Source organism: Mastomys coucha, unplaced genomic scaffold (assembly GCF_008632895.1).
Source record: "Mastomys coucha isolate ucsf_1 unplaced genomic scaffold, UCSF_Mcou_1 pScaffold22, whole genome shotgun sequence".
Taxonomy (NCBI): Eukaryota; Metazoa; Chordata; class Mammalia; order Rodentia; family Muridae; genus Mastomys; species Mastomys coucha.
The window spans coordinates 27,321,992-27,349,915 of NW_022196905.1; the positions used below are offsets into that span (position 1 = coordinate 27,321,992).

At 41.9% G+C, this 27,924-nt stretch overlaps 1 protein-coding gene across 20 annotated transcripts in view; it reads left to right on the forward strand.

The window, feature by feature from the left end:
- The window catches only part of Depdc5 (DEP domain containing 5, GATOR1 subcomplex subunit), a 132,532-nt gene that overhangs the window by 70,236 nt on the left and 34,372 nt on the right, over positions 1-27,924 (forward strand). For 16 of the 20 annotated variants that reach the window (XM_031340727.1, XM_031340720.1, XM_031340723.1 and 13 more), the window contains 8 exons: positions 2,923-2,988; positions 6,363-6,546; positions 6,974-7,134; positions 13,515-13,632; positions 14,082-14,249; positions 14,924-15,143; positions 16,332-16,465; positions 25,624-25,726. In XM_031340727.1, coding sequence (XP_031196587.1) covers positions 2,923-2,988; positions 6,363-6,546; positions 6,974-7,134; positions 13,515-13,632; positions 14,082-14,249; positions 14,924-15,143; positions 16,332-16,465; positions 25,624-25,726 — 1,154 coding nt within the window. The remainder of the gene's footprint in view (positions 1-2,922; positions 2,989-6,362; positions 6,547-6,973; positions 7,135-13,514; positions 13,633-14,081; positions 14,250-14,923; positions 15,144-16,331; positions 16,466-25,623; positions 25,727-27,924) is intronic. The other 4 variants (XM_031340732.1, XM_031340730.1, XM_031340735.1 and 1 more) reach the window with 1 other exon arrangement.

The window sequence follows — 27,924 nt, forward strand, 5'->3', positions numbered from 1 at the left end:
GTAGCTGTCTTCAGACACACCAGAAGAGGGCATCAGATCCCGTTACAGATGGTTGTGAGCCACCATGTCGTTGCTGGGAATTGAACTCAGGACCTTCGGATGAGCAGTCAGTGCTCTTAACCACTGGGCCATCTCTCCAGCTCTGAGACAGGGTTTTTTCTGTGTAGCTCTGGCAGTCCCAGAACTCACTCTGTAGACCAGTCTGGCCTTGAACTCAATCCACCTGCCTCTGTCCGCTGAGTGCTAGGATTAAAGGCATGTGCCACCATCCCCAGCTTTTCTTTTCTTTTCTTTTTTTTTTAAAATATTTATTCTATGTATATGAGTACACTGTAGCTGTCTTCAGACACACCAGAAGAGAGCATCATATCCTATTACAGATGGTTGTAAACTACCATGTGGTTGCTGGGGATTGAACTCGGGACCTCTAGCAATCTTAACCACTGAGCCGTCTCTCCAGCCCCCCAGCTTTTATTTTTAATAAGAGGGGAGAAAATCCAAGCAGTGGATAAGGAAGGAAGAAAGGAAGGAAGGAAAAAGAGAGAGAAAGAAACTGGGCTTGGGGGGTTATAGAGTTAGCTCAGCAGTTAGGAGCTCCTGTTGCCTTTATAGAGGATTGGGGTTCTTTTTTTTTTTTTTTAAAGATTTATTTTATTTATTTTATGTGTATGAGTACACTGTAGTTGCCCAGATGCCCGTGAGCCATCATGTGTGTGACTGCTCTCTGGCCCGCTCGCTCCACACTGTAGCTGTCTTCAGATGCACCAGAAGAGGGTGTCCGATCTCATTGTGATCGGGTGGTTGTGAGCCACCATGTGGTTGCTGGGATCCGAACTCAGGACCTTCAGAAGAGCAGCAGTTAGTGCTCTTACTGAGCCATCTCACCTGAGCCTGAGAATTGGGGTTCTTATATGGTGACTCACAACTATCTGTAACTCAAGTTCCAGGGTGTCTGATACTCCCATCTGACTTCTGTGGGCACCAGGCGTGAATATGGTACACAAACATACATGTAGGCAAATCGTTTGTAAAATTGAGTAAGTAAACAGACAAACTGGCTCAGCCCTGGAAGAGAGAAAGGTTTCAAAGTTCAGGATCATCCTCTGCTACAAGCAAGCATGGGATACAAGAGACCCTGCCTTGAAATAACAAACAAAAAACAGGTGCTGAGGCATTTCACTATTTAATTTGCTGTTTCCTAAGTGGATACTGGTGTGGAATCTATTTTTATGTGTGCTCGTTTGCCTTCTGTATATGGTGTTGAAGAGTCCATTCAAATATTTTGTTCAAATATTTTGTTCATTTATTTATTGGGTTGTTAATTTTTTTCCTCTTGAGTTTTGAGAGATCATCTTCCAGATGCAAGTCCTTGTTTTCCAGACTGTGATTTTTCAGGTGCTTTCTCCGATGTTATTGCTTATTTTTTTTCTAAAGATTGACAAGGGATTTATAAACATTTGTTATAGTTGAGAGAGATCAAGTGACACAGAAGTATGTGGAGTAAAAGGTTCAAATTCCGGGGCTGGAGTGAGGCTCAGCAGTTAAGTCTGTGATGCTCTTGCGGAGGACCTGGGTTCAATTCTTCGTCTCCACATGGCAGCTCACAGATGTATGTGAGGATCTGATGTCCTCTTCTAGCCTCCGTGTGCTTCAGGCACACACAAGGTGCACATATAAAGAGCAGGTACTCATACACATAAAAACAAATAATCTTGGCCTAGCAGTGGATCCAATACATAAAATGTAAATACATCTTTAAAACAGCTGGGCGTGTGGTGCAAGCTTTTAATCCCTTGGGAGGCAGAGGCAGGCGGATTTCTGAGTACGCTGCCAGCCTGGTCTACAGAGTGAGTTTCAGGACAACCAGGGCTATACAGAGAAACAGAAAACAAAAACAAAAGATAAAACAAAAAAAAAAAACAAATAATCTTAAAAAAAAAACTATCAAAGTTCTGCTTTTTACTTACCTTCACTTAAGCTTTCTGTATGGGGACAGCTAATGTTGGTTATTTTTTGAGGCTCTTTCCAATTCCTCTTTACAGCCAGCTGTTTTTATTAAATTGTTTTCTAAGTGACATTTGGTTGTGTGTGTTTTTTAAATTAGCTGTTTCATTTTAAAAACAAACATTTTTTGTTTGCTGTGTCATTTGCATATTCAAGTTTCATTTTAAATCTTTTTCAGACTAATTATATTTAGGTAGAATCTTTGTTAGTCTGTTAAGTGTAGTAAAATTTGATGTCTTGTGTTATATTCTCTTTTTTTCCCATATATGTGGGTATACTGTTGCTGTCTTCAGGCATACCGGAAGATGGCATTGGATCCCATTATAGATGGTTGTGAACCACCATGTAGTTGATGGGAATTAAACTCAGGACCTCTGGAAGAGCAGTCAGTGCTCTTAACCACTGAGCCATTTCTCTAGCCAGTATTATATTCTTAAAAGCTATGATTTGGGAAGGAGTCACAGAAATTAAGATTAAACAAGTATACAAAATATAATTAGGTTATTTTTCTTTCAGATCTAAAAGTAAGCTTTATTCTGTATTTTTTTAATTAATTTATTTTTACATACCATATTTTATTCTCCCCATAATTAGGTTATTTATGTTTGATAAAAGTTAATTGGTTGAAATGACTTTAAAATATGTCAATTTCCTTAAAATAAGTAGCAATTTGCTTTGCAAAAAAAAGGTTATAAGGCAAAAAGGATGGTATTGATAACATTGAAGTTTTGGTTCATTCCTAAATTCTAGGTTGTCCACATTTTTCTGTTGTTGATTTTTGAAATTCCCAGTTCAGAATTGGCACATGGTTTATGTTTGTATTTTTAACTTTTATTTTGAGCTTTTTTCAACCACAAGTATAAGAACTTTTTTAAGAAGTAACTTTTGACTCATACAAGCCGCTTTTTCTTTCTCTAGGTGTGAGTCCTAGGACTCAGAACAAGGACTCTCTAGAGGATGGTGTTTCTACCTCTCCAGACCCAAGTAAGGGGCCACCAGACTAGCGGGAGGGCAGGCAGTGGGGACTGTGGTGCGGCGAGGGCATGAGGAAGCCCCATGGGAAGACAGCAGTCCAGAAAGCCATGTTCTATGTGATAGGAAGCTGATATGTGAGGGACTCTTGAGTCTCTCTGATGCCAAGTGAGAGAAGTAAGCTGAAATGACCTGTTCCAGAGTGCATGATTCAGGACACACGAGGAAGAATAGACTTGCCAAGAAGTCCCTCTTGCCAGGCAGATGCCAACCTTAGCTCTTAGACCTAATACTGGCTCTGGACAAAAAAAATCAGAAAAATAATGGACTGTAACTAGAGTCCTTGAGATACACTTACAGTTGAAAATATTTGCTAGTTAATGTTTGTGTAGATCACACTTGTCTATTTAAATAGCTGAACAGCTACAGAGCACTTTTACTAGAATACAGGGAAACCATTTTAACACTGCACACACTTTATTCTGTGTGGCTATGGATTTGTAGCTCTGAGTCTTTTTGTCTCCATTGATGATTAATGAACTTTTACAGTTTTTCATGTCCCTATTACTCAGTTTTTTAAAGTAAAAAAATATTTATTCTACATATTTGTGTGATTGCACACATATGTCATTCATATGCTCATGGAGGCTAGAGTACAACCATGGGAGTTGGCTCTCCCCTCTGTCCTGCTGCGGGGATCCAGGGATCAAATGCAGGTTATCAGCTTTGCTGGCAAGTGCCTCCTCTACCTATTGAGCCATCATGCCAGCCCCTAAAACTTGTTCTTTTTTAGGTTTTTTTTTTTTTTTTTAAGATTTCTTTAAACTGTGTTTATGAGTACACTGTTGCAGTCTTCAGATACCCCAGAAGAGGGCATCGGATCCTATTACCAATGGTTGTGAGCCACCATGTGGTTATTGGAATTGAACTCAGGACCTCTGGAAGAGCAGTCAGTGCTCTTAACTGCTGAGCCATCTCTTCAGCCCTCTTTCTTTGTTTCTTTTTTTAAATTTGTCTTTTATTATTTTGTTTGTATGAGTATTTTGTCTGCATGTATTTCTGTGTGCCACTTGCATGCCTGATGTCTCAGGAGGTGGTGAGCCCCCCCACATGGGTGCTGAGAATCAAACCCTGGTCCTTTGTGAGAACAAATGTTCTTCTTAACCACCGAGCCAACTCTCCACACCCCTCCATGTTTGTTTGTTTGTTTTAATTTTGTTTAGCTTAGTGTGGTAACACAGGGCTTTAATCCCAGCACTTGGGAAGCCTGGTGTAAGTAGGAATTCCAGGCCAGCCAGGGCTACATGGTAAGACACTGTTTCAAAACAAAACAAACAAAAAAACAACAGAAAATGTGAAGTTATTTTTAATAATATCATCAAACATATGACTATATTTGGGTTTTAGTAGTTATTTTTATTAGTGACCACTTGCATGGTTTCCAGGTTTGTTGTTTTGTTTTGTTTTTTAAGCTAGGGTTTCTCAGTGTAGCCCAGGCTGGTTATGAACTTGTAACCATCCCGTCCCTGCTTTCCCAGTGCTGGAACTACAAGCATGTGTTATAATGCCCAGCAGAAATCACTGCTACCGGAGTCAGACAGGTAGTGAGGGCTGGCGTGTCTAAGACAACATAAAGAGGTAGCTGGCTTTCATTTCTGACCTCCTCACTGTGGCTTGAGTCTGGTTTTATCCAGGAAATAGGGATAAGCACAACTTCTTGTTTGTCATGTGGGGATGTTAGGGTACAATTTCTGCTGTTTGGGGATATATTTTGAATTCTGAGGTATTAATGATTCTGTAAGCCTTGCATAGCGATGTAATTAGGCCTATGTCTAGTAGTGGTCTTCCCCAGGGCATGAGGCACTCTGTCCCTGTACTTAGCACACAAGACTTTTTCATCCTTGTGAGAGTGATGTGAGGCTGACAGAGCCCCAGGGACATACACTGTGTTGTAAACTTGTTACTGCTCATACACATGCATTTAGTGTACAGTGTGTAACTATCCCAGTCAGTGCTCAGAGGTGTGGAGGAGTTGCTGTTGTTGCCCTTGTTTGTTTCCTTTTATAGATTTTAAAAAAATCTTCACTTAAAAGATCTTAAAGATTGAGTCAGTTTTGCTTAGAGAAACAGCTAGCTACCTGTCTATTTTCATCATTCAAATGAAACACTTGAGGGGGAAACATTTATAAAAAAGTGGTTTAAAGCCTGGTGTGTAGCGCACATTGTACCCCAGCCTTCTGGAAGCTCCAGGAGAAGGATTACAAGTTCAAGGTTAGCCTGGGATGCATAGGAAGCCTCTGTGAGAGAGGAGGCAGAGGAGGAGGAGGAGGAAGAGGAGGAGGAGGAAGAAGAAGAGAAAGAGGAAGAGGGAGAGAGAGATTATTGTGGTGCTGGCTCTGGCAAGAGCTCCCCAACTGCATCCCATGGTGGTGGATGGCATCATGATTAAAAAGAGTCAGAGAGATCACATGTAGTAAATGGAAACCAGAGTACAGAGTAGGGCAAGGACTATCAGAGCTGCCTCTAGGTTTCACTGTTAAAGTGTTCAGATTTCTCATATTTCCACAAGTGCATGAGTCTAGTGGAACAAACCACATAGTGTGGCCTTTGTGCTTTACCTCAGTGGACTTGCACCCAAGCCAGACTTGGCTGTATCTATATCATTTCTGGTTTTCTCAGTAGAGTGCATTGCTGGCATCTTGTGAGTAGAGCCCAGTGTTACTCCTCAGCTTCTCTGCTTGTTCAGCACAGCCCTCTGTAACAGACTGGTCTGGTCCAAAATGTCAGGAGTTAGTTACCAGTGTTGAAAACATGCTTTATCTAGAGAGTAGATGTCAAACTCATGTCTCTAATCCCAGCCTTGTAACTGTCCCAGACATCCTTCTTTGGTTTCCCCTCCTATCCTTTTGGGTCTATTACTTGTGATTCTGAAAGTGTTCCTGTTTCTGTTGCTATGTGCTGTGTTGCTCCCAATTAGGCTGAGCTTTCTTCCTTTCCTACCCAGACACTCTGCAGCCCTCCAAAGGAGAAGCTCTGCCCTGAGCCTCTCTTCTGCCCTCAGAATGTTAATTTGCTTTGATACATAACCCTGCCTGCCCTGCAGTAACCTCACTGGCATTTCAGCTGTAGCTCATGATCAGCAGAAAATGAAAAATAGCGGCTGTGAATTCCATTTGCATGATGGGATTGGATAAGCATGTGTTGCGTTATCTAACAAACTCTGTTTCTCTCTCTTTCTCCCTCCCCTATCCCCTTCCCCTGCTCCCTCTCTATCCTGGCAATTTTGATCACCTTTTACCATGAACTTCACCCCACCCCCTCCCTTCCTTCCATATCCAAACCTGCTGTGGTGACCACATATACCTTTTCCCCATTATGCGAGGCAGTTCTGACACTGTCTGCTCCCCCTGTAGTGCCAGGCTTCTGTTGCACAGTTGGAGTGGATTGGAAGTCTCTCACTACTCCTGCATGCCTTCCCCTCACCACTGACTACTTCCCGGACCGTCAAGGCCTGCAGAATGACTACACAGAGGGCTGCTATGATCTCCTCCCAGAAGCAGACATGGACAGGTCAGTGCCCGAAACAAAAGCAGTCAGCTTTGTTTGTTATGGGGGTTATGGGTATATTGGACACACGCATAGAAAGAACAACACTGAACTTTTAAGCCTTTCATGTCCTCCTTTAGTATTTGGGAAATTTGATGATGCATGAACTGTTAATTTCTCTCAATGTTGACATTAACAGTTTGTCTTCCTGGATAGCTTATTTGCTAATGCACTTGTTTTGGGCACACTACATCTGATTGTATTTTCTAAGGTTATTCTTTTTTTCTGTCTTTCCCTACCTTGTTGAAGTGATCATTTCTCCTAAAGCTGTTGTACAGGTTATAGATTTTATGAGCTGCTGTAGAGTGATAATCTGGGATGAAACAAGAGACACGGACTGTTTACTGCCCAAGGTTAAGCATATCCATGTGCTCACTCATTTCTTTTCCAGGAGGGATGAGGAGGGTGTTCAAATGACAGCCCAGCAAGTGTTTGAAGAGTTCATTTGTCAGCGTCTCATGCAGGGTTACCAAATCATAGTACAGCCAAAGGCCCAGAAACCCAACACCACAGTCCCACCCCCACTGAGCAGTAGCCCACTCTATAGCAGAGGTAAGTGATTCTCCTTAAAATTATATTCCCTCTTGTTACCAAATCCTGAGAGTAGGTTTTCTTTCATTCAGTTATTGTCTTAGTTGATACGATGAAACACTATGACCAAAGCAAGTTGGGGAGGAAAGGGTTTATTTGGCTAAAACACATCACTGTTTATCACTGAAGGATGTCAGGACAGGAATTCACACACGGCAGGAGGAACTTGAAGACAGGATCTGATACAGAGGCCATGGATAAGTACTGAATACTGGCTTGCTCCCAATGGCTTGCTCAGCCTGCTTTCTTTTTTTGTTTTGTTTAGTTTTGGTTTTTTCGAGACGGGGTTTTTCTGTGTAGCCCTGGCTGTCCTGGAACTCACTCTGTAGACCAGGCTGGCTTCGAACTCAGAAATCTACCTGCCCTCTGCCTCCCAAGGGCTGGGATTAAAGGTGTGCACCACTATCACCTGGCCCAGCCTGCTCTCTTATAGAACCCAGGACCACCAGCCCAGGGATGGTACCACCCACAGTGGTCTGGTCTTCCCCAACCAATCACTAAGTAAGACACTGCTTGATAGGCTTGCCTACAGCCTGATTTTAGGGAGATAATTTCTCACTGAGGTTACCTTCTGTCTGATGACTATAGCTTGTGTCAAGTTGACATAAAAACCAACTGGCACTTCAGCCCTTTTAAGGGTGGTGCTGCTCAGTGGTAGTGTGCTTGTTTAGCATTAGGCCCTGGGTTCCATCACTAGCACCCAAACACAAAGAAACAACAATGGTAAAGAAAACCACTTCAGTCAGGCTTGGTGGCCCAAACATGGTGAGATATAAGTCAGCCTCCACTGCAAAGTAATACCCTATTTCAAAAACGAAACAAAAGACCCTACTCTAGGAGCTGGAGAGATGGCTCAGTGGTTAAGGGCACTGGCGGCTTTGCAAGGGGCCCTGGTCTCTGGTTCCTAGCTTTCATATGGTGGTACACATACTTCCAGTGGTACACATACTGTTAATCCCACTGACGGAGAGTAAAATAATTACCCAAATTCTTCGTTCAAATTAAGTAAACTTTATTTTATGTCAGACTGGGTTATCTCCCTAAAGCAGGATTTTGGAAAAATAGCATCAAACACAGGAGGAGGTGGGGTTTATATAGCCAAAACCAAAAAGAAAACAACAACAACAACAAAAAAAAACACTGTAAGAATAGAGAGGTTTCAAGGGTTGAGGGATTTCCAGAGGAATTTTGGTTACATAGGAACTTGGCTAAACATTTCAAAACTATTTGGAAGAACATCTTATCAGGGTACATTCAAGGTGTGAGTCAGACTTCATAGGGAGGGGAGCATGTCAAATCCCAGAAACTGGTTAAAGCACTGTCAACTTGATTTTTGCAACAAACAGAAATGAACTTGTTCTGACCTTGTAACAGAATAGCTTCCGTCCTTAAGATAGAATTAGACTGATTCATCAATACATTTAGGCAAACACTGATACAAGTAAAAGTAAGATAAATATTTTCTAAAAAGCCTTCTTCTTCTTTTGAGACAGGGTTTCTCTGTGGAGCCCTGGGACTCTAGACCAGGATATTTTCAAACTTACAGAGTTCTGCCTGGTTTTGCCTCCCAAGGGCCATGATAAAGGTGCCCACCTTTAAAGGTGGTCAACCTCATCCTTCCCTCTCCCTCCCTCTCTTCTTCTCTATCTCCCCCTCTCTCTCCCTCTCTCCCTCCATCCCTTCCTCTTGCTGTTTCCTGAGACAGGGTTTTACTGTCCAGCCTGTTATAGACTCTGGCTGGACTATAACTCACTTTATAAACCAGGCTGGCTCATTTCAAACCCAAAGATCTACTTGTCTCTCTTTTGAAGTGCTGGCATTTAAGGTATGCACCCTTATGCCTGACATTTCTCTTTTTAAAAAAAAGAGGATATGTACACAGAGAAACCATGTCTCGAAAAACCAAAAAAAAAAACCCAAACAAACAAAAAAGAGGATATGACTAAATTTAGTCATAATATAGTTTGGTGTAGAACTAGGAGTAGCAGAAGGCCAAGTTAATACTTAGTTATCAAGTAGATAGTGAAGGTTCTAAACCTGGAAGTGGGTATTTAATTGTTTCTAGTGTTACACCTCCGTGTTACACAACAGGTTCTCAGATGGTGCCTAATCTAAGTTTACTGTTTGTTTTTTAATGTATATGTGGAGTGACACAGTCCACAATGGCCAGGGAGGGGCATAAAAATTCCCTACAGCTAGAGTTATACAAGCAGTTGTGAGTTTGCTGGGACCAAACCAGGTCTTTTGGAATAGTGATATGTGCTGTTAACTACTGAGCATCTCTCCAGCCTGCTATGCTTTTTATGTGTATCTTTTTTGTCCTTTTTCTTTTCTTGGCACTGGCATCAAACCCAGAACCTCAATCATAGTAGACAAGTTCTCTACTCATTTGTACATTTGTTCTTTTCCCCCTAGTCTGTGTTCATCTTTCTTCTTAATTACTAAAGCTTAGTGACCTGATTCAAGCATGAGTCACCCATTAGTGGCTAGCAAGTGACCCTAACTGAGGAAGAGCCAAGTTGTGGAGAACTCGTCTCAAATAAGTGTAACAGAGAATGAAGTGTGGGTGCCTGGAGCTGGAAAACCACAATCACTTCCTGAAATAGTGAGCTGTCTTGATTTCTGGCTTCTTCGTTGTTGCTAATGAAGCCTCCACTTCACTATTCAGCCAGTGTAAAACTTCAGATCATTGTTGATTCTAGTAAAGCTCCTCTTGCCAGAAAATTAAAGAAGTACGGATCTGGTGTGTGGATTTAGTTGGCAGCTAGTCCAGGCCTCGTAGATGAAGCTGTGGACCTTTGATATTTTCTTAGAAAGTGCCTTTGACATTTGTTACATGCCGCCTTCTCCTGGTTTTGTTTTAGTTTTGCTTGCATGTTTGTTTTCTTTTTTCTTTTTTCTTTTTCTTTTTAAGATTTATTTATTATTATGTAAGTACACTGTAGGTGTCTTCTGATACACCAGAAGAGGGCGTCAGATCTCATTAGAGGTGGTTATGAGTCACCATGTGGTTACTGGGATTTGAACTCAGGACCTCTGGAAGAGCAATCGGTGCCCTTACCCACTGAGCCATCTCGCCAGCCCTGTTTGTTTTTTTTCTAAGGCAGGGTCTTTTATAGTTCAGGCTAGCCTTGAATTCTTGATCTTCCTGCTTCACCTCCCAACTGCTAGGGTTATAAGTATATATACTGTCACACCTGGCTTTTTCTCTATGAATTTTTTGGGGTGCCAAGACCATTTTGGAAGGTTGCTATGGTCACCACTGTACCACCAATGCTCTCTAACCAAGACCATTTTGGGTTCATCCTTTTTACTTCCACAGTGGAAACTACAGTGCCTGAAATATAACAAATAGTAAATAAATATTTGTGGTTATTCATTCACTTATTCATTCAACAATGTTTTGACATTGCTAGTAGGGGAAATTTATAACTCAATAGAGAAATGAGTCTGCTATGATAAAGACTGGGAGGAAAAAGTTAGTTCAAGGCCATGAGACCTCTTTAATTTGGAGCTTGATATGGTTTGGAGGATTGGGTAGAAGTCATTAGGAGAAACGGGGAAGTTGAAGGGAAGAGAATGCAGGCAGAAGGATCAGCTTATGTGTGTGCAAGAAAGCCTTGTAGCAGGAGACACTGTGATAATTTTTGCACACCAAAAAGAAAGCTAGTGTTAGCGTGCTCTAGAGTTGTGACTGGGCTGCAGGAAGAGTTTAACTTTTTAACCTAAGGAGCAGTAATGATCTCACTTTCAGATCTCACTGGCCACATCTAGCCTTGCTCATCCTCTGCTCTTGAGTGGATAGTGAATGTTCATTGTAAGTCTAATTCTAGTGTCCGGTCTGGTCCTGACTGATTCATGACCCTTATTCTTCACGGCTAGTTGTCAGAGGAAAACTCTTATTTCCCTGGTAATAAAAATTACTGGTATCCTATTACTGTTGTTGTTATGAAAGTTGCTTTCATAACTAAGTTGTGCATCTCCCTTGTTTCAGGTTTACTGATCACAAAGGTAAGGTAGGACTTGTTCCAGCAGAATCTTGGGGTTTACTGTACACTGGGGGAGGCACACATTAACTTCACTACAAATACATGTTTGCTTAATGGGGTAGTCCTAGTTAGGATGAGCTGTTGGGGAGCTGAGCTGGGTGCTCATGACCCTTATCCCCTGATACTCCTCCTGACAGCGAGCAGGCTGTTTGCAGCAGAAGTGAAGGGGTGCCTCATGGGTTACTCTTCAGTTGCAGAGATTTGAAACAGTCACAGTCAGAATCCTCTCAGACTCTACTGTCCTTTCTTCTCCTGAGGACTTCCAAGTGACCTGCCACTGTGACCATTTCTCTCAGAGAGCAGCACACTTTGTTTGCAGGTCGTGAAGATCTTGCCCAGGTTTTGCTGTTCTTTGTTTGCTTGTATATTTGTTTGTTTGTTTATTACTGTTTGTTGGAGACAGGGTTTCTCTATAGCACTGACATCCTGGAACTCACTTTGTAGACCAGGCTGGCCTCAAACTCAAGAGATCTGCCTGCCTCTGTCCCCTAAGTGTTGGGATTAAAACTGCCTGGCTGGCTTGGTTTTTTGTTTTTGTTTTAATCCAAGCACTTGGGAGGCAGAGGCTGGCTGATTTCTGAGTTCGAGGCCAGCCTGGTCTACAGAGTGAGTTCCAGGACAGCCAGGGCTACACAGAGAAACCCTGTCTCGAAAAAACAAACAAACAAACAAAAAGATTTGTTTATTATTTTATGTAAGTACACTGTAGCTGTCTTCAGACACACCAGAAGAGGGCATCAGATCTCATTACAGATTGTTGTGAGCCACCATGCGGTTGCTGGGATTTGAACTCAGGACCTGTGGAAGAGCATTCAGAGCTCTTAACCACTGAGCCATCTCTCCAGCCTCCTTGGTTGTTCTTTGTAGCACAGTTTTATTCTTTTGAACACTTGACATATGTTTCTAATTCCTTGTCATTTCCCACTCTGCTGTGTTTAATTCAGTTAAACTATGCTTTTGAACACCTACTCTGGCCAAGGCCTTTTAATAGGAGCTAATATAAAGATAAACTATATTTAGATTTGGCCTCTTGGAACTTTATTTTAAATTTTGATTTAATTTGTTCTTAAGGCAAGGATTCACTGTGTTGACCAGTTTTGCCTCAAACTTCAATACTCAAGCAATACTCTGAGAGAGACACATACCTAAGGAACTACATATAGATATTCACAAGGCTAGCGGTGTCTGACAGCTTCCCCAGGAAGTTGCCTTTGATTAAGTTATTCATAAGATGAGCTGGAGAGATGGTTCAGCCACTTACTGCTGTGCTTCACCACCTGAGTGAGTTTGCTCCCCAGAATCCACATACAGGACAGATTATCTTCTGACTTCCACACATGCATGCTACAGTTTGCATATGTTCTTACACTCGTGCACGTATACACACAAAAAAGGTAAATAAATGTATACAATTTTTTTTTTAATCCATAAGATTTCAGTTAGTGGCCCAGGAAGAGAATGCAGAAGCAGCGTCCAAGCAGATATGTAGGAGCAAAAATTACATAAATAAGTAAGTGCTCCTTTCAGAGTGAAGCTGGGAGCAGCTGTGGGGAAGAGTTGGAGCACAGGCCAGGAGGTGAGGACTACCAGCCTGGGGTGAGGATCTAGATGTGCTTGGGAGGAGTGGAGTTTCATTTTAACCCCATGCGTTTCCCCCAGCCTATTACCATTTATTCCAGGGCTGTGCATCAGGGTTGGGGTGTGGTGTCTAGGTGCTTTTAGCACCTTCTTCTCTGATTTGCTGTTGGTCAGTGTCTTAGTCAGGGTTTCTATTCCTGCACAAACGTCATGACCAAGAAGCAAGTTGGGGAGGAAAGGGTTTATTCAGCTTACACTTCCACATGGCTATTGATCACCAGAGGAAGTCAGGACTGGAACTCAGGCAGGTCAGGAAGCAGGAGCTGATGCAGAGGCCATGGAGAGAGATGTTCCTTACTGGCTTGCTCAGCCTGCTCTCTTATAGAACCCAAGACATCCAGCCCAGGGATGGCACCACCCACAAGGGGCTCTACCCCCTTGATCACTAATTGAGAAAATGCCCCACAGCTGGATCTCATGGAGGCATTTCCCCAATTGAAGCTCCCTTCTCTGTGATAACTCCAACCTGTGTCAAGTTGACACACAAAACCAGCCAGTACAGTCGGTTTAATAACAGAAATATCTGACTGTTTCTGCAATTTTATTTTTTAACCGAGGATGATGCTTCTGTGAGTTGCCTCAAAACATTTGTTTCTTCTTTTGTTTCTCTTTATCTGTATCTTTGTGGATAAAAGCAATCATTTTCTCTACTAGGCCTTGTGTCCCGAAACCGCCCTGAGGAAGAGGGCCAGTATTGGCTGAGTATGGGCAGAACTTTCCATAAGGTGACGCTCAAGGACAAGATGATCACAGTAACTCGTTACCTTCCCAAGTGAGTCCTTGGATGTTTACCGTCCTTGGTGACATCTTGAATTTTGTCTGTACACTAAATTATGTGTATAAAATAATATGTGCATAAGAAATAGAATGAGTCCCTAAGAATTTTGGCTTTGCTTTAAAATAAACTTTAAAACTTTTTGCTTCCAAAACTTTTGCTTCCAAAAGGCAACTGAATGATTCAGTTTATAAAGCTCAGTATGATTCACATCAAGCATATTAAACATCAAAGGATGAATGTAAGAAAAGAACGATAAGTTTAAGATCTGAGAAATGTTCGTTATAGTCTCCTAGGACAAACTGATTTCTGTATTTGGGGACTGAGCTCAGGTAGTTATCAAGTACAGTGAGACAAGAGGGTAGCTGTGGCCAATGGTGGTGGTGGTGGCAGTGGAAGTGTGTATAGATTGCTTTTAAGTATCCAGGCATACTTTTGTTTTTCAGGTACCCTTATGAATCTGCCCAGATCCATTACACCTACAGCCTCTGCCCTTCCCACTCGGACTCAGAGTTCGTCTCCTGTTGGGTAGAGTTCTGCCATGAGCGTCTAGAGGAATACAAGTGGAATTACTTAGATCAGTACATTTGTTCTGCCGGCTCTGAAGACTTCAGGTGAGACAGTGGCTTTAACTTGCTATTCCTGCTGCTTTGGAAATGTGCATCTTTAAACACATTTGTCCTTTTATCTGATGTCTGTTTTGTTTTCCCTAAAATTGGAAGAACAGAACATACCTGCATGTGTTAAACTCTGTGTAGCTAATGGTGACTGTTACATAACAGTGTGAATTTACTCAGCCTTTGGTATACACGCTTAAAATGGGTTAAAGTGATATATTTTATCATATATTTTTATATCACTGCACTGTTTTATGTAAATGAACAGTCTCCGTGTGTGTTCCCATGTGTGCTTGTATACAGCTCTATGTGGTTTTTTTGCTAACATAAGGATTCATATCACCACATGCTTCCAGCAGTTTATTCTCTTGCTGTCTAGTAGCCGTGTGGTTGTGGTTGTCTCTTGTAGAGAGTTTTAACATTTCTGTCTGCTTTACAGTTGATGGTGGACCGCTGCTTCCTTGGGGGTGGGTGCTCAGAGGCTTTGTCATGGCTCTGGGGTTAAAGCAGAAGCCACCTTGCGATCTTCCTTGTGATTTTGTATCTATTGTCTTAAGCAAAGCCATGTGGGGCAGCAAAGCAGGACTATTTCAAACCAGCTTCAGAGAGCTCTCTGGAAGGACTTTTATTACCTACTTTTCTCACCACCACTCTGTTACCCTTGTCTATAGCTTAATCGAGTCTCTGAAGTTCTGGAGAACCCGATTTCTACTACTGCCAGCCTGTGTCACTGCCACCAAGCGCATCACAGAAGGGGAGGTGCACTGTGACATCTATGGGGACAAACCCCGTGCAGATGAAGATGAGTGGCAGCTTCTAGATGGCTTTATTCGCTTTGTAGAGGGCTTAAATCGCATCCGCAGGCGCCACCGCTCAGACCGCATGATTCGGGTAAGGGTTCTTAGAGCTCCCAGGGGCCACAACTTGCCTGGGGTGCAGGCTCTGCCTCCTTGTTACCTCATCAGCTGGATGATTTATCCCATAACTACTCAACACATGTCTGAAATTGCAGCCAGGAAGTTCCTACCTGTTGTAGGATGAAAGAGAGGAGATTGGTGCCAACGATGACTGGGCATTGCCTTATGACTAGCTGCCCCTTCTAGCTGAGGACACAGCACCTATTGTGTAGTCCCCAATTCAGCAGTACTGAATTGCAGAGTAAAGGCTCTTGGGAGATTAACAGCAACAGATCTTCCTTTTAGAAAGTGTCCGTCACTTTCATTTCAGTCAAACGCTGCTGCTCAGTGTAGAAACTGAGGCTTATGTAGGCTACAGGATAGGCCACTCAAGCAATAACAGGCAGATATATGGTTCAGTATTGGTTTGCTTAAATTAACATACAGTACAATTGACTCGTGTGTGTGTGTGTGTGTGTGTGTGTGTGTGTGTGTGTGTGTGTCTGTGTGTGTGTGTACAAAACACAGGGATTCACATTACTAAACACCACAGTCAAAATGAATGATTGCTCAGAGGTAGACCACCTTCGTGACATTTGACAAACTGAGTTTGATCCCAGAACTCAGGAAAGAGGAAAACCAAAAAGATTTACGCTGCCCTTTGCAGTCCTATCCTTCCAGTCTCTGTCTCTTAGCAACTACTAGTCTTTCCAAATGTTTTTAATACACTATCATATAATAGAAAACCATTTGAGGCTTGCTTCTCTTACATAGTGTTGTGCTTTGGGATTCATTTAAGTTTATGTATTAGTAGTTTGTTGCTGTTAATCTTGTGATAGTGGTCTTTCGTCAACCCTATTTTTAGCCTCAGGCTCCTTTTCCCACATCAGCTACCATCTATGCGCAAGATCACTTGTCCATGGAAACATTTTAGAATGTTTGTGTAAGAAGAGCTAATAACTCTAGTTTGAATTCCAGCTCAAGTGAGATTTGAACTTACTTGGTTTAACCAATTTCTCTGAGCCTCAGTTTCTTTTATAGTCTACTAACCACAGAGAACCTATGTTCCTCTGCTGGGTTAATTAGGTTCCCCGTGTCCAAAGATGCAACAGTATGAGCTGAGATGCAGGGAAATCTCAGAGCCCACCCTGGCTAACAAACTGTCTCCTCCTCCCTGCTTTAGAAAGGAACTGCCATGAAAGGCTTGCAGATGGCAGGGCCCATCTCTGCACACTCTCTCGAGTCAACAGGCGCCCCCATCGGGAAGAAAGGAACCTCAGCTCTGTCCGCCCTGCTGGAGATGGAGGCTAGTCAGAAGTAAGTGCCTGCTTTAAAAGACCTCTCTCCAGGGACTCCGTGGGCTTTAGGCACTTCAGTGCCTGAGTCATCTGACCAAGGTGAAATATAATTTCCGTATGTAATTGAGGAGTTCTTACAGGGCTGGAGAGGAAGCTCAGAGTTAAGTAGTAGTAGCTGCCTACTTTTAGTTCCCAGCACCCATGGTGGCACCCAGCTGTTTGTAACTGCAGTTCCAAGGTTTCCACTGCCTTCTGTGTCCTCTGTGGACACTGCATACACATGGAATACAGACTTACAGGTAAGCAAACAAGGATTCACAGGAAATAAAACTTAATTTTTTTTAAGAAAGACATTTACATAACCAGAAAGTGAAGCTAATACCCTGGTGAGTGTCAAATAACAAAATAGGCCCACAGGTAGAAATGTGAAGTTTGGGTTTTTATTCATACTACAGCCACATTTAATTTGGACCACAAAACATTTTGTCTAGTTTTTTTTTCTTCTTAAAGTTTGTATGGGTATCGTGTATGCATCTTTGCATTGTCCATACCCATACACATGTTATAGGAAGGACCACAGGAAGGTGCTGTGGGTCCTTCTCTGTCACTCTCTATCTTGTTTCCTTTAGTCAAGGTCTCTCACTAAAGCTAGAGCTTAGCCTATTGGTGTGGCCAGCTGGCCGGCAATCTTTAGAATCTGTCTCCCTCTCCTCCACAGGCCTGAGATTACAGGCATGCCTGTCTATAACTGGCTTTTAAGTAGGTGCTGGGAATCTAAACTCAAGTCTTTATGCTTGTTTGGCAAGCACTCTTTTTTTTTCTTTTTTTTTTTTAAATCAATGGTTTGCCGGAATATGTCTATGTACCACCTGGCTACCTAATGCCTGCAGAGCCAGAAGGTGGACTTAAGAGTGATTGCAACTCAACCAGGCTCATCTGTAAGTGTAACATACGCTCTTAACGACTGAGCCATCTCCCCAACCCTACCTATGGTTAATTTTGTTATTGTTTTTACTTTTGTTTTTGTCTTAAGGTAAGTCTGGCAGGATGGTGGTGTCACGCGCCTTTAATCCCAGCACTTGGGAGGCAGAGGCAGGTGGAGTTCTACCTGGTCTACAGAGTGAGTTCCAGGACAGCCAGGGCTACACAGAAAAACCCTGTCTCAAAAAAACAAAAAACAAACAAACAAACAAAAGATAAGTATGGCAATGTAGCTAGCATAGGTTAGCTTAAATTTTTTTGTTATAGTTTTCTATTGTCTCAACCTTGTAAGTATGCCTTCCTCACCCTCCTGGGTGCTGGGATTAGTAGGCATGTGCCATCATGCTTGTCTTAATTAGGGATGGGATCTTGCTGTGTTGTCCATGATGTCCTCAAACTCCTGGATCAAACTCAAGTGATCTTCCTGCCTCAGCCTCCTGAGTCTCTGGGACTGCAAGAATATGCCAGAGACATCGTATCTCCCTGGAGATGGAGTTTCAGGTGAGCTGCCTCACATGGGTGCTTGGAACTGAACTGCGATCCTCTCTAAGAACAGTATGCACTTATAACCACCAAGCAATGTCTCCAGCTATGCTTGACTTTAAATAGCAGAGATTTGATCTACATCTGTCCAACCATAATGGCCCAGTAGTTTAGAAAGGACATCCATTTCTGGTTCTCCCAGTCATCTTATTCTTCTTAAAGAATATGCTGGCCTCAGACTCAGCATGTAGCCAGGGATGACTTTGAACTCCTGATCTTTGTGCTTCTACCTCCTACATGCTCGAGCTACACATGTGTACATAGCACTCTCCTCATCTTGCATCTTGAGTCATGCACTTGATTATGTGGTCCCTTCATAAACAGCAAATGCTGCAGTGGACAGTACATCAGTTGACCGACACGAGGCTTTGTGAGGAGGACATGGAGAACATAATAGCTGGGATGTAAGGTGACCGTGCATAAGGAAAGAGTTTCTGGGGGAAGGTGGAACTCAGCAAAAAGAAGCATTGTTGCATGTATGCAGATGAGTCCGGTCCCCTCTCATCTCCCGAGGTAGATTTGGTTCCCCTGTCTGCTTGCCTGCTTGTTGGACCTACTTTAGTCAGATTACCTGACAGCTTTCTACTGAGGATAGAGGTTCAACACTTCGCTCTGCTGGTTTCCTAGTAGATATGTTATGTAGTTTTATGGAGTTACAGAAGGTGGGGTGCTGAGGGGCCCTTTGTACAGATGCTATGCAGGTGGGCTAGGGAGACCCTGTCTACCCCGTTGTATGGTTCCATGTTGTACCTAGTAAGAACTTTCACACATTGGCTTCAGAAAGTAAAGTTGGTTAGGCAAGAGAGCATGAGGTATGGGTAGAAATTCATTTGGAGCCAATTGAAGTGGAGCACTGATTGGCAGGCCATCCTTATATGATCTCATAGCGGGAAGATTCACTTAGCACACATTTGGTTTCGTTATAATGAAAAGTTTCAAACAGATGAAAAATGTGAGCTGAGTAGTAAGTCCCTCTAGTCATGCATAAGTGATCATCTGTTCTTGGCCACTCTTGTTTGATTAATAGTCCATGGGCGTCCATCTTCCGTTTTATTTTATCTCCCAAATCCTAGATAAAGCACAGTCTTATCTGTAACATTTCAAAATGTATCTCTGAAAAATTTGTCTTTTTTAAAAGAAAAAGAAATACTAAACCAGGATGGCAAGCTGGTAAAAGTGTTTGCCATGAAGACTTAGAACTTGAGTTTTATTCCTGGGAATTGACCCATGAAAGTTGTCCCCTGACTTCAACACTTGTACTATGGCACGTGTGCTCCCCAGTAAAAAATGTACCTTAAGAAAAAATACCCTAATCATAGTATCCTAGTTTATCATAAAATCAAAATTCCTTAATATTATGAAATATGTTTTCAGTGTCTTTGGCAAAAATGTATCTCTTAGCTAAGGATATTATTGCTGTGATTAAAGCACCACAATCAAAAGGAACTTGGAGAGGATATTTCTTTGGCTTATGCTTCCACATTACTGTTGATCACTAAAGGAAGTCAGGACCGGGACTGCAGCAGAGGTCAGGGAGGGGGCGGCTTACTGACTTGCTTCTCATGGCTTGCTCAGCCTGATTTCTTTTTTTTTTTTTTTTTTAAGATTTATTTATTTATTTATTATATGTAAGTATACTGTAGGTGTCTTCAGACACCCCAGAAGAGGGCATTAGGTTTCATTACAGATGGTTGTGAGCCACCATATGGTTGCTAGGAATTGAACTCAGGACCTCTGGAAGAGCAGTCAGTGCTCTTAACCACTGAGCCATCTCTCCAGCCCCTGATTTCTTATAGAACCCAGAGCCATCAGCCTAGGGATGACACCACTCATAGTGGGCTGGGCCCTTCCCAAAAATCATTGGTTAAGAACATGTGCTATAGGTTTGCCTACAGCCTAAGAGTACAGAGGCAATTTTTTCAGTTGAGATTCCCTCTTTACATGACTCTAGCCTGTGTCAATTTGGCATACAGCATGTTTTTAGGGATGAGTCCCATGCCTAGAATGGCTTGGTGGATGGCTGCCAGAAGGTAGGGTTTGGGTGGAAGGAAAAGACTTCAGAGAGTCTGCAGGCCTGCAAATGGGAAGAGTGGCAAGATGGGTCCTCCTGAGAGCGCTGCGCTCTTGTTGGGAAAACCAGGAAAGGCCTCAGGATTCTGCCAGCAGGTTCTCCCTGACTGCAGAAAAGAACGAGGAACATACGTTTCTGGGAGTGGTGTGAAAATGGAGGTTAAAAAATATCTTATTTTAATTTGTCTGTGAGTCACTGTTTAGTGTGCACCAATGAGCCTCTTTCTGCTCAGACTGGGAAAAGCGAGCCATCTTGTGCTTGTAGCATTCCCCAGGGTGGATGATAAGGCTTTCAGTGACCCCAGTGACAAGAGCCAGGTCAGAGACTTGAGGTATTTCCTTGTCCCAGATGACTGCTTCTGGCTGATATGATAGGTTTTGGGGAGGCTGAAGGTAGGTTAAAGGAGCCAAACCTTTATATGGTGTTTACTTACACCGTGCTTTTTGTTTTCTTTTCTTTTTTGATTTTTCAAGAGAGGTTTTCTCTATGTAGCTTTAGCTGCCTTGAAACTCACTATGTAGACCAGGCTGGCTTCAAACTCAGAGATCTGCTTGCCTCTGGCTCCTGAGAGCTGGGATTAAAGTGCTGTGCCACCACTGCCTAGCTTGTTTTCTTTTCTTTTTCTTCTACTATAATAAGCAGATTCAGTTGTATTTGTTGTGAAAACCAATGTTACAGCAATGTGAGAAAGGGCTTTCTTTTTATAGTCTGCCATCTTATTATAACTATTCCTCCAGTTCTCTGCCAGTCTTTATCCATAAGCATATTCCTTTGATCAGGCTCTTGTGGAGTCAGCTCTATGCTGACTAACAGCAGTGGGTTAGCCTGGGCAACAGACAGATGTCATCATTCTATGCAGGATGGCTCCATGCTAAAAGCAGTCCAACAGTGTGATAGTGCCACCTATACATATGTAAAAGATGTTTGCTTACTTGTGTCTTATGTTTAGTGTAAGCTGACTTCCTCCTGCCAATCACATATGGTGCAGGCTTTGTGTAGAACTGGCTGCTTTCCCTCCTTCCTCAGAATACACTGTGCCCCGTACATGTTCTCACGACTATGTATATTCACTGTAGCAGGTTCTGAGCTATTGGACAGGAACAGTCTCACCCAGGTATGAATGCCCTCCTGGTGTGGGGCTTAGCACCTAGAAGGCAGTTCAATAAATGTGGATGGTTATGTGCATCTGAGACATCTGAGGCTTTCTGCCATTGCTGTCCCAGTCTTGGCCCATTGTTGCAGCCATCAGGACGTGCCAAAGAAAGTCACAATGTATGTTCGTGGTTGTAACTCAGAAGAAAGCTGAATATAGGATATATTGCAGTGTGATAGAGAAATACAGTTTATTGTTGGACAGAGGCGAAAAGCAAGTGTGTCTTCTGGGTCCTATAAAGTATACCTCAGGATAACCAAGTAGTTGAAGGGTTTTTCCTTTCTAAAATATTCTTCCTGTTAAATATCAGAAAGAATGCTAGAATGTCGCTGTGTATAATCACTAAAGAATTAAAGGAACTGAGAACTCATCAGTACACAGCACACAGAGGAAGAATCCTTGCCCCCCAATTGAACCAACTAAACTTTTAGGCCTACCTCATAGCTTTCAGGAAGTAGAGGGAAGAAAGCATGGAATAATAAAGGAATGGACTCAGCACGTCTGGATTGTATACATTACCAGATAAGCTGCAAGGTTAGAGTGAGAAGAGGATTTAGACCTTAAAAGAGATGTATGAGATTGCATAACTACGCATATAGGCCTTCATAGAAGGAGACTTTTGGACATACTAATGTTTTTGAGCTAGTTGGAGAAATATTTGGTTGTGATTATGATTCTTAAAGGATATTTTCTGGGGGCTGCAGAGATGGCTCAGCAGTTAAGAGCACTGACTGCTCTTCCAGAGGTCCTGAGTTCAATTCCCAGCAACCACATGTTGGCTCACAACCATCTGTAATGGGATCTGACGCCCTCTTCTGGTGCGTCTGAAGACAACTACAGTGTATGTACTCATATACATTAAATAAATGAATAAATAAATAAATAGGATATTTTCTTTTAGCAATATTGCTGTGATACGGATAAAATGATATGTGAATTTTGTTTCTAGTTAATTAGTGTGAGTTGACAGGAAATAGAGGGAATAGTTGTTTTCAAATATATATATATATATATATATATATATATTTTTTTTTTTTTTTTGGTTTTTTCGAGACAGGGTTTCTCTGTGTAGCCCTGGCTGTCCTGGAACTCACTCTGTAGACCAGGCTGGCCTCGAACTCAGAAATCCGCCTGCCTCTGCCTTCCACGTGCTGGGATTAAAGATGTGTGCCACCACTGCCCGGCTTGAGTATATAATTTTAATGGCTAAACATGCAGGGTTGCCTATAAATTATCCTCTGCTTTTGTTTATTTTCCTTTATATTTGATTATCTCCCAGCCTGGTAGCAAAAGTGGCAGAGCACTTGCTGTAGTGGACATGAGAACATGGACTTGATCTCTGTACCCACCCACATAGAGTCAGAATGAGAAATGTTACAGATTAGGTTGCCAGGGAAACAGACCAAGATACGATGTAAGCTGTTTATTAAGGAGAATTCTTAGGTTCAACACCTGTGGGAAGGAGTGGAAAGAAACAGAATTGGGCACTATACTGTCATATGCCCAGTGACAGCCTCAGGGCTACTACATGAGCACTGGAACTAGACAGTACAGCTTTCAGAGGTAATCTGGGTTTTGACAACACAGCATTCATTGACTATATCTTATTCAGGGGAGGGGCATGAGCTTAAGCCAATCCACTTTGCAGTTGGAGCTGTCCCTGCCACTTATATAATGTGCCCAGCTGCTGAAGAAAATAGGCTAAGAATTTGGCTGTGAAGTATCCATTGCAGCAATAAAATGGGTTCTCATTGTCTGTGGGTGATGTATTTGTAGATTCCCTCATCCACTGATCTGAAATTGAGTATGAGACTGGCAAGATGGCTCAGTGGGTATTGCTGCCAAGCCTGATGATCTGCATTCCCCAGAACCAATATGGTAGAAGGAGAGAACCAACTCCTGTAGATTGTTTTCTAACTTTGAATATGAGTATTGTGGCATGAGCCACACCCTACCCCAATAAATAAATGTAGAATTTTTTCTTTTAAATAAAACCTGTACTAAATATATAGACTTTTTTCTTATCCCCTAAACCGTGCCATGTAGTAATATAGTATTTATATTATATTAGATATCATAAGTAATATAAAGATACTTTAAAGTATATGGAAGATTAATAAAACCAACGCAGTCATGGTAGCACACACCTTTAATCCCTGTACTTGGGGGCACAGGGGATAGAAGCAGGACAGTGGGAAGCTTTAGATTCTCCTTAGCTACATAGAAAGTTTGAAGCTAGCCTGAGCTGCATGAGACCCTGTCTCAAAAAAAAAGGGGCTGGAGAGATGGCTCGGTAGTTAAGAGCACTAGCTGTTCTTGCAGAGGACCTGGTTTTCTGGGAATTAGTATATCCACGTGGGGGTATGAGTCACCTCACAGATACCTGGAGGAGATTCTCTTCATATTACAACAGTGGCAAAACTGTATGAGTCTTTTCAAACTTACCACATAATAGAATGAGACCTGAAAACATTCCGGAGTTTACAGTTGGTTTTCAGGGGAACAAGGTCTTGGGGATTGAGTACATGGCCTTGCACATGCTCAGTGGGACTTTTACTACTGAACTGTATTTCTAGGCTTTGCTTTTTGGTTTTGATATATATCTTAGGCTGGACTTGATCCTCCTGGCTCAGCCTTCCCAGTGCTGGGATTATAGGATTGTGCTACCATGATCAGTTTTTTTTTAAATCTTCCATATACTTTAAACCATATTTATATTATTTATGATATACTGCATTTGGTTAATTTTAGCTGGCAAAAATTGGAAACCAAACATGTAGCTATACATTAATCTCCATCAGAACTGAGATAAGATAAAAGAAAATCATATTTCTCTTTAGGACTTGGGGAAGGAGGGAATATAATTTTGTCAGAAAATTAACATAAATACCTTTAAAGTATACAGAACTAACACATATCCCCCTAGTTAGTAGATACCGCATGTTACCACAGTGCTGATTTTTAGACTTTGTTTTGTTGGACAAGTGAGGTCTCACTGTTACTTAGACTGTCCTGAAACTCCTAGTCTCAAATGATCATCTTGGTCAGCCTTTCTTTAATGTGTGTGGGTGTTTTATCTACATGTATGTCTGTGTTACTACATGCATGCCTGGTGTTCAAGCAAGCCTGAAGAAAGCACTGGATCCCCTGAAACTGAAGTTAAGCCACCATGTGGGTGCTGGGAACTAAACCCGGGTCTTCTTGAAGAACAGCTGTTACCTTAATCACTGATCCATTTCTCTACCCCCACAATGATTTTTTAAACTAAAATTTTAGTATAAAAAAGCTTTTAAGAAACATAGGTTTTGTTATAAAATATTCATACATGTATCATGCCTTACCCATAGTCCCACTCCCTGTACTTGTCTGTCTTCCCCTTCTTTTACCCTGTTCTACTTCCTCCCCTCATGGTGCTCTTTCTACTTTTATGCCATATGTGTGTGTATACATACATGTATATGTATGTATTATTAAATATATGTATATATTAAATATAGATTAAAAATAAAAAATACATACGAGTGGAAACAGGGTATTTGATCTCCTTAGAATGCTTATTTCTTATTTTTGGCTTTTTGAGACAGGCTCTCTCTATTATACAGCTCTAGCTGTTCTGAAACTCTCTATGTAGACTCACAGAGAGTCACCTGGGATTAAAAGTGTGTGTCACCACACCCTGCTTCTTGGAATGCTTTTTATTTTTTATTACATTTATTGGGAAGGGAATGCACACATGGTACAGTATGTGTGGGAGGTCAGAGGACAACTTTAAGAAGTTAGTTCTTTTCTTCCACCATGTGGGTTCAGTGATCAAACTCAGGTTGGTAGACTTGGCGGCAAGCACCTTTACCCATTGAGCCATCTCACCAGTCCTAGAATGTTCCCAGTTAAGACTGGGCCATTTTATGATTATACTGTGCAGGCTGTTTATGACAGTTTAATTGTCTGGACAGATTCGTGGGTTTTCACGAACTGGGGTAATTGAGTTTCTGTGAAAATAAGCGGGTCGGGAGACAAAAGAACACGACACCAAGTAGCTTTATCAAGGTATGTTTTTTACTAAATGAACCAAGATATATATAGCTAAGGCAGAACAATCTTTCAGCTTTTAGCATAGACGTGAGAACAGGGAAATAACATCCTTCAAGCAAGGGCTCTAGGCAGGAAAGCAGATTAGAGAGGTCTCAGTTCCTTTGAAGTCTAGGCTACCAGGTCTGTCTTTGATCTCTGGTGCTGTCTCACGCCTGTTGCACAGGACAGAGCAGCACAGCAGGACGCCACATAAGGGTGCTAGGTAGGGCCTGAAGGAAAAGCAAGGCAGAAAGAAAAATGTTTCAAATGTGGAAACAGCAGTGCTGTCTTCCTGTAAACTAACTGGGATCCTTCTGATCTCTCAGCAAGCCGCAGTCATGTATTGTCCTTTCTTCAGGAGCCTAGGAGAACAGCAGACAACTGTGCACGGAAAAAGCTCCACCCAGCCAGCTGAGAACAGTGTTGCCATGACTCCCACCTATGTGGACAGCCCACGCAAGGTAAAGGTGGTTCACCAGCAGGGGACTGTTGCTGCCTGCTCTCCAGAGCCTGTACTGACGCTCTAGATATTCTCACTCAAGGCCTCTTTAGGTTCTGTTATCCTTCCAAAAGGAACCTTGTTGATGGTAGTGAGTGGATTTCTATTCAGGTGCAGCATGTGAGCCACACAGACTGAGATCTGACTTGAGCTTTGCAATTTGCCAAGTTGTTTTTCTTCAGTGTTAACTGCTCACTACTGCAGTGGAACTGGAAATCCTGAAGCACCATCCACGCAAGTCTGGCTTTTTTGACAATGGAATTCCTATTCCTTGTTTTTGCTTGTTTGTTTTGTTTTTGTTTGTTTTGTGTTTTGTTTGTTTGTTTGAAGACTCCTGAGAAATACTTGAAAAGAAAAAATGCAAACAAAACTTTGAGACTTTAGGCCTTTGTAAGACCCAGCAAGTGCAACAGAATGGCAGACAACCCTGGGCCAGACTTTTATGTCTTCTGAGAAGTTCAGACATATTATTTTGTGTGGACAGTGAGCTGATTCTGTGGTCTCTGAGCTTTTACTACAGGGAGATGAAAGAGAGTCTGGGTATTTATTTTTCATAATTTTGGCCATATCTTATATCTAATTTAATATTTACTAATTTTGTTCATATCATAAAAGTTTTCCACATAATTTTTTTCAATTTTTTATTTTTTTATGTTTTTCAGTTTTAGGGATTCAACCAAAGCCTTTTACAAGTAGTCTACAACTGAACTAAACTCTCAGTCCCTAAAATACTATGTTGAAAGTAACTTTGTACTAGGAATGTGGCTTAGAGGTAGAACATTCGGTTTACACACTCAAGGCCTTGGATTTGATTCCCAATACTACATATATACAGAGAGCTTGTTTAAAATGTAAATGGTCTCTCAACTTCAAGGTAAATTTTAGCTGGGTGTGGTAGGGCATGCCTCTAATCCCAGTACTTAGGAAGCAGAGACAGGCTGATCTCTATGAGTTGGAGGATAGCCTGGTTTACAGAGTGAATTCCAGGACAGTCAGAACTATATAGAGAAAATCTGGGATAGGGGCAGATATTACCAATTCTATTCAATTTAATCTACAGCATGTAAAATTGTAAATGATACTAATGAACTTCTTTATGGCAGTTATTTGACTATGGATCTGATTAATTACTTTCATATAAATTACTAGAATTATACTCTAGGGATTAAAATATGAGAAAAGTACCAACCAAAACAGTAGGCAGCTTGGAGGCTGTGGAACAGAGAGGAGCAACCCTGTGTGTGAATTTCAGACTTCATGGCAAAATAAAGGTACTGCATAAGTACTTCTATCACCATCTAAAATCATAAAAGCTATTATTTGCTCATAACCTGTGATGACCAGGTGAGTGATCAAATCTATTCTTTAAGTGGTGGTTTACTAGCCCTGCTCAAAGGAATAGCTTTAGATCCCAAGGAGAGTCTGTGTAAAAGGAATTTTCTTTTGGCCAAAACCAAACCAAACCAAACCAAAACAAGAAAACACAAAACAGAAAAGGAAACCTTGATCTCCTTTCTGTGACATAGGTGTCAGTGTTCTCAGTGCCTCAACTGTTAGATCAGGGATGGAGCAATAATGTCTACCAGCCCTTTTCGGACCTCTATACATTTCTCAGGGTTAGAGATGGAGCCAAAGACAAGATGGGAAAGTAGAGAAATTGTAGGAAGGTTGAAATGCACTCGAGATCACAAACTGGGATCTTCTTCCGGATGCTCACTTTCCTCATCTGACTTCTGAAAGCCATGGTGTTAGGGTGTGTCTTCCAAGAATAGAGAATCAAAAGCAAAAATGCCATGAGATACCCTACTAGCATGCCTGAAGACAGCACCTCTTACAGGGTCTATGATACATCTGCATTTTCAGTCATACCTTTGCAGGGTGTGCTAACTGGAGTCTGCAGTGGCTGTTGGGAGATGCTGGCATGATGATAAAAGGAGCACCAAATGTCTCCATTGTTTTACTTCTAGAACTGAAAGAGAGTAGAGACCTTGATCAGTTAGTTGCCACTCCTGCCTGCACTGAGTGACAGTCATGTGTACAAAGCAAAGGCTTCGAAGGATCAGGAGATCCTTCGAAGGTTTTTTTGGTTAAGATTTATTTATTTATTTATTATAAGTACACTGTAGATGTCAAGAGATCTTTGACTTTGTTTTTTTTTTT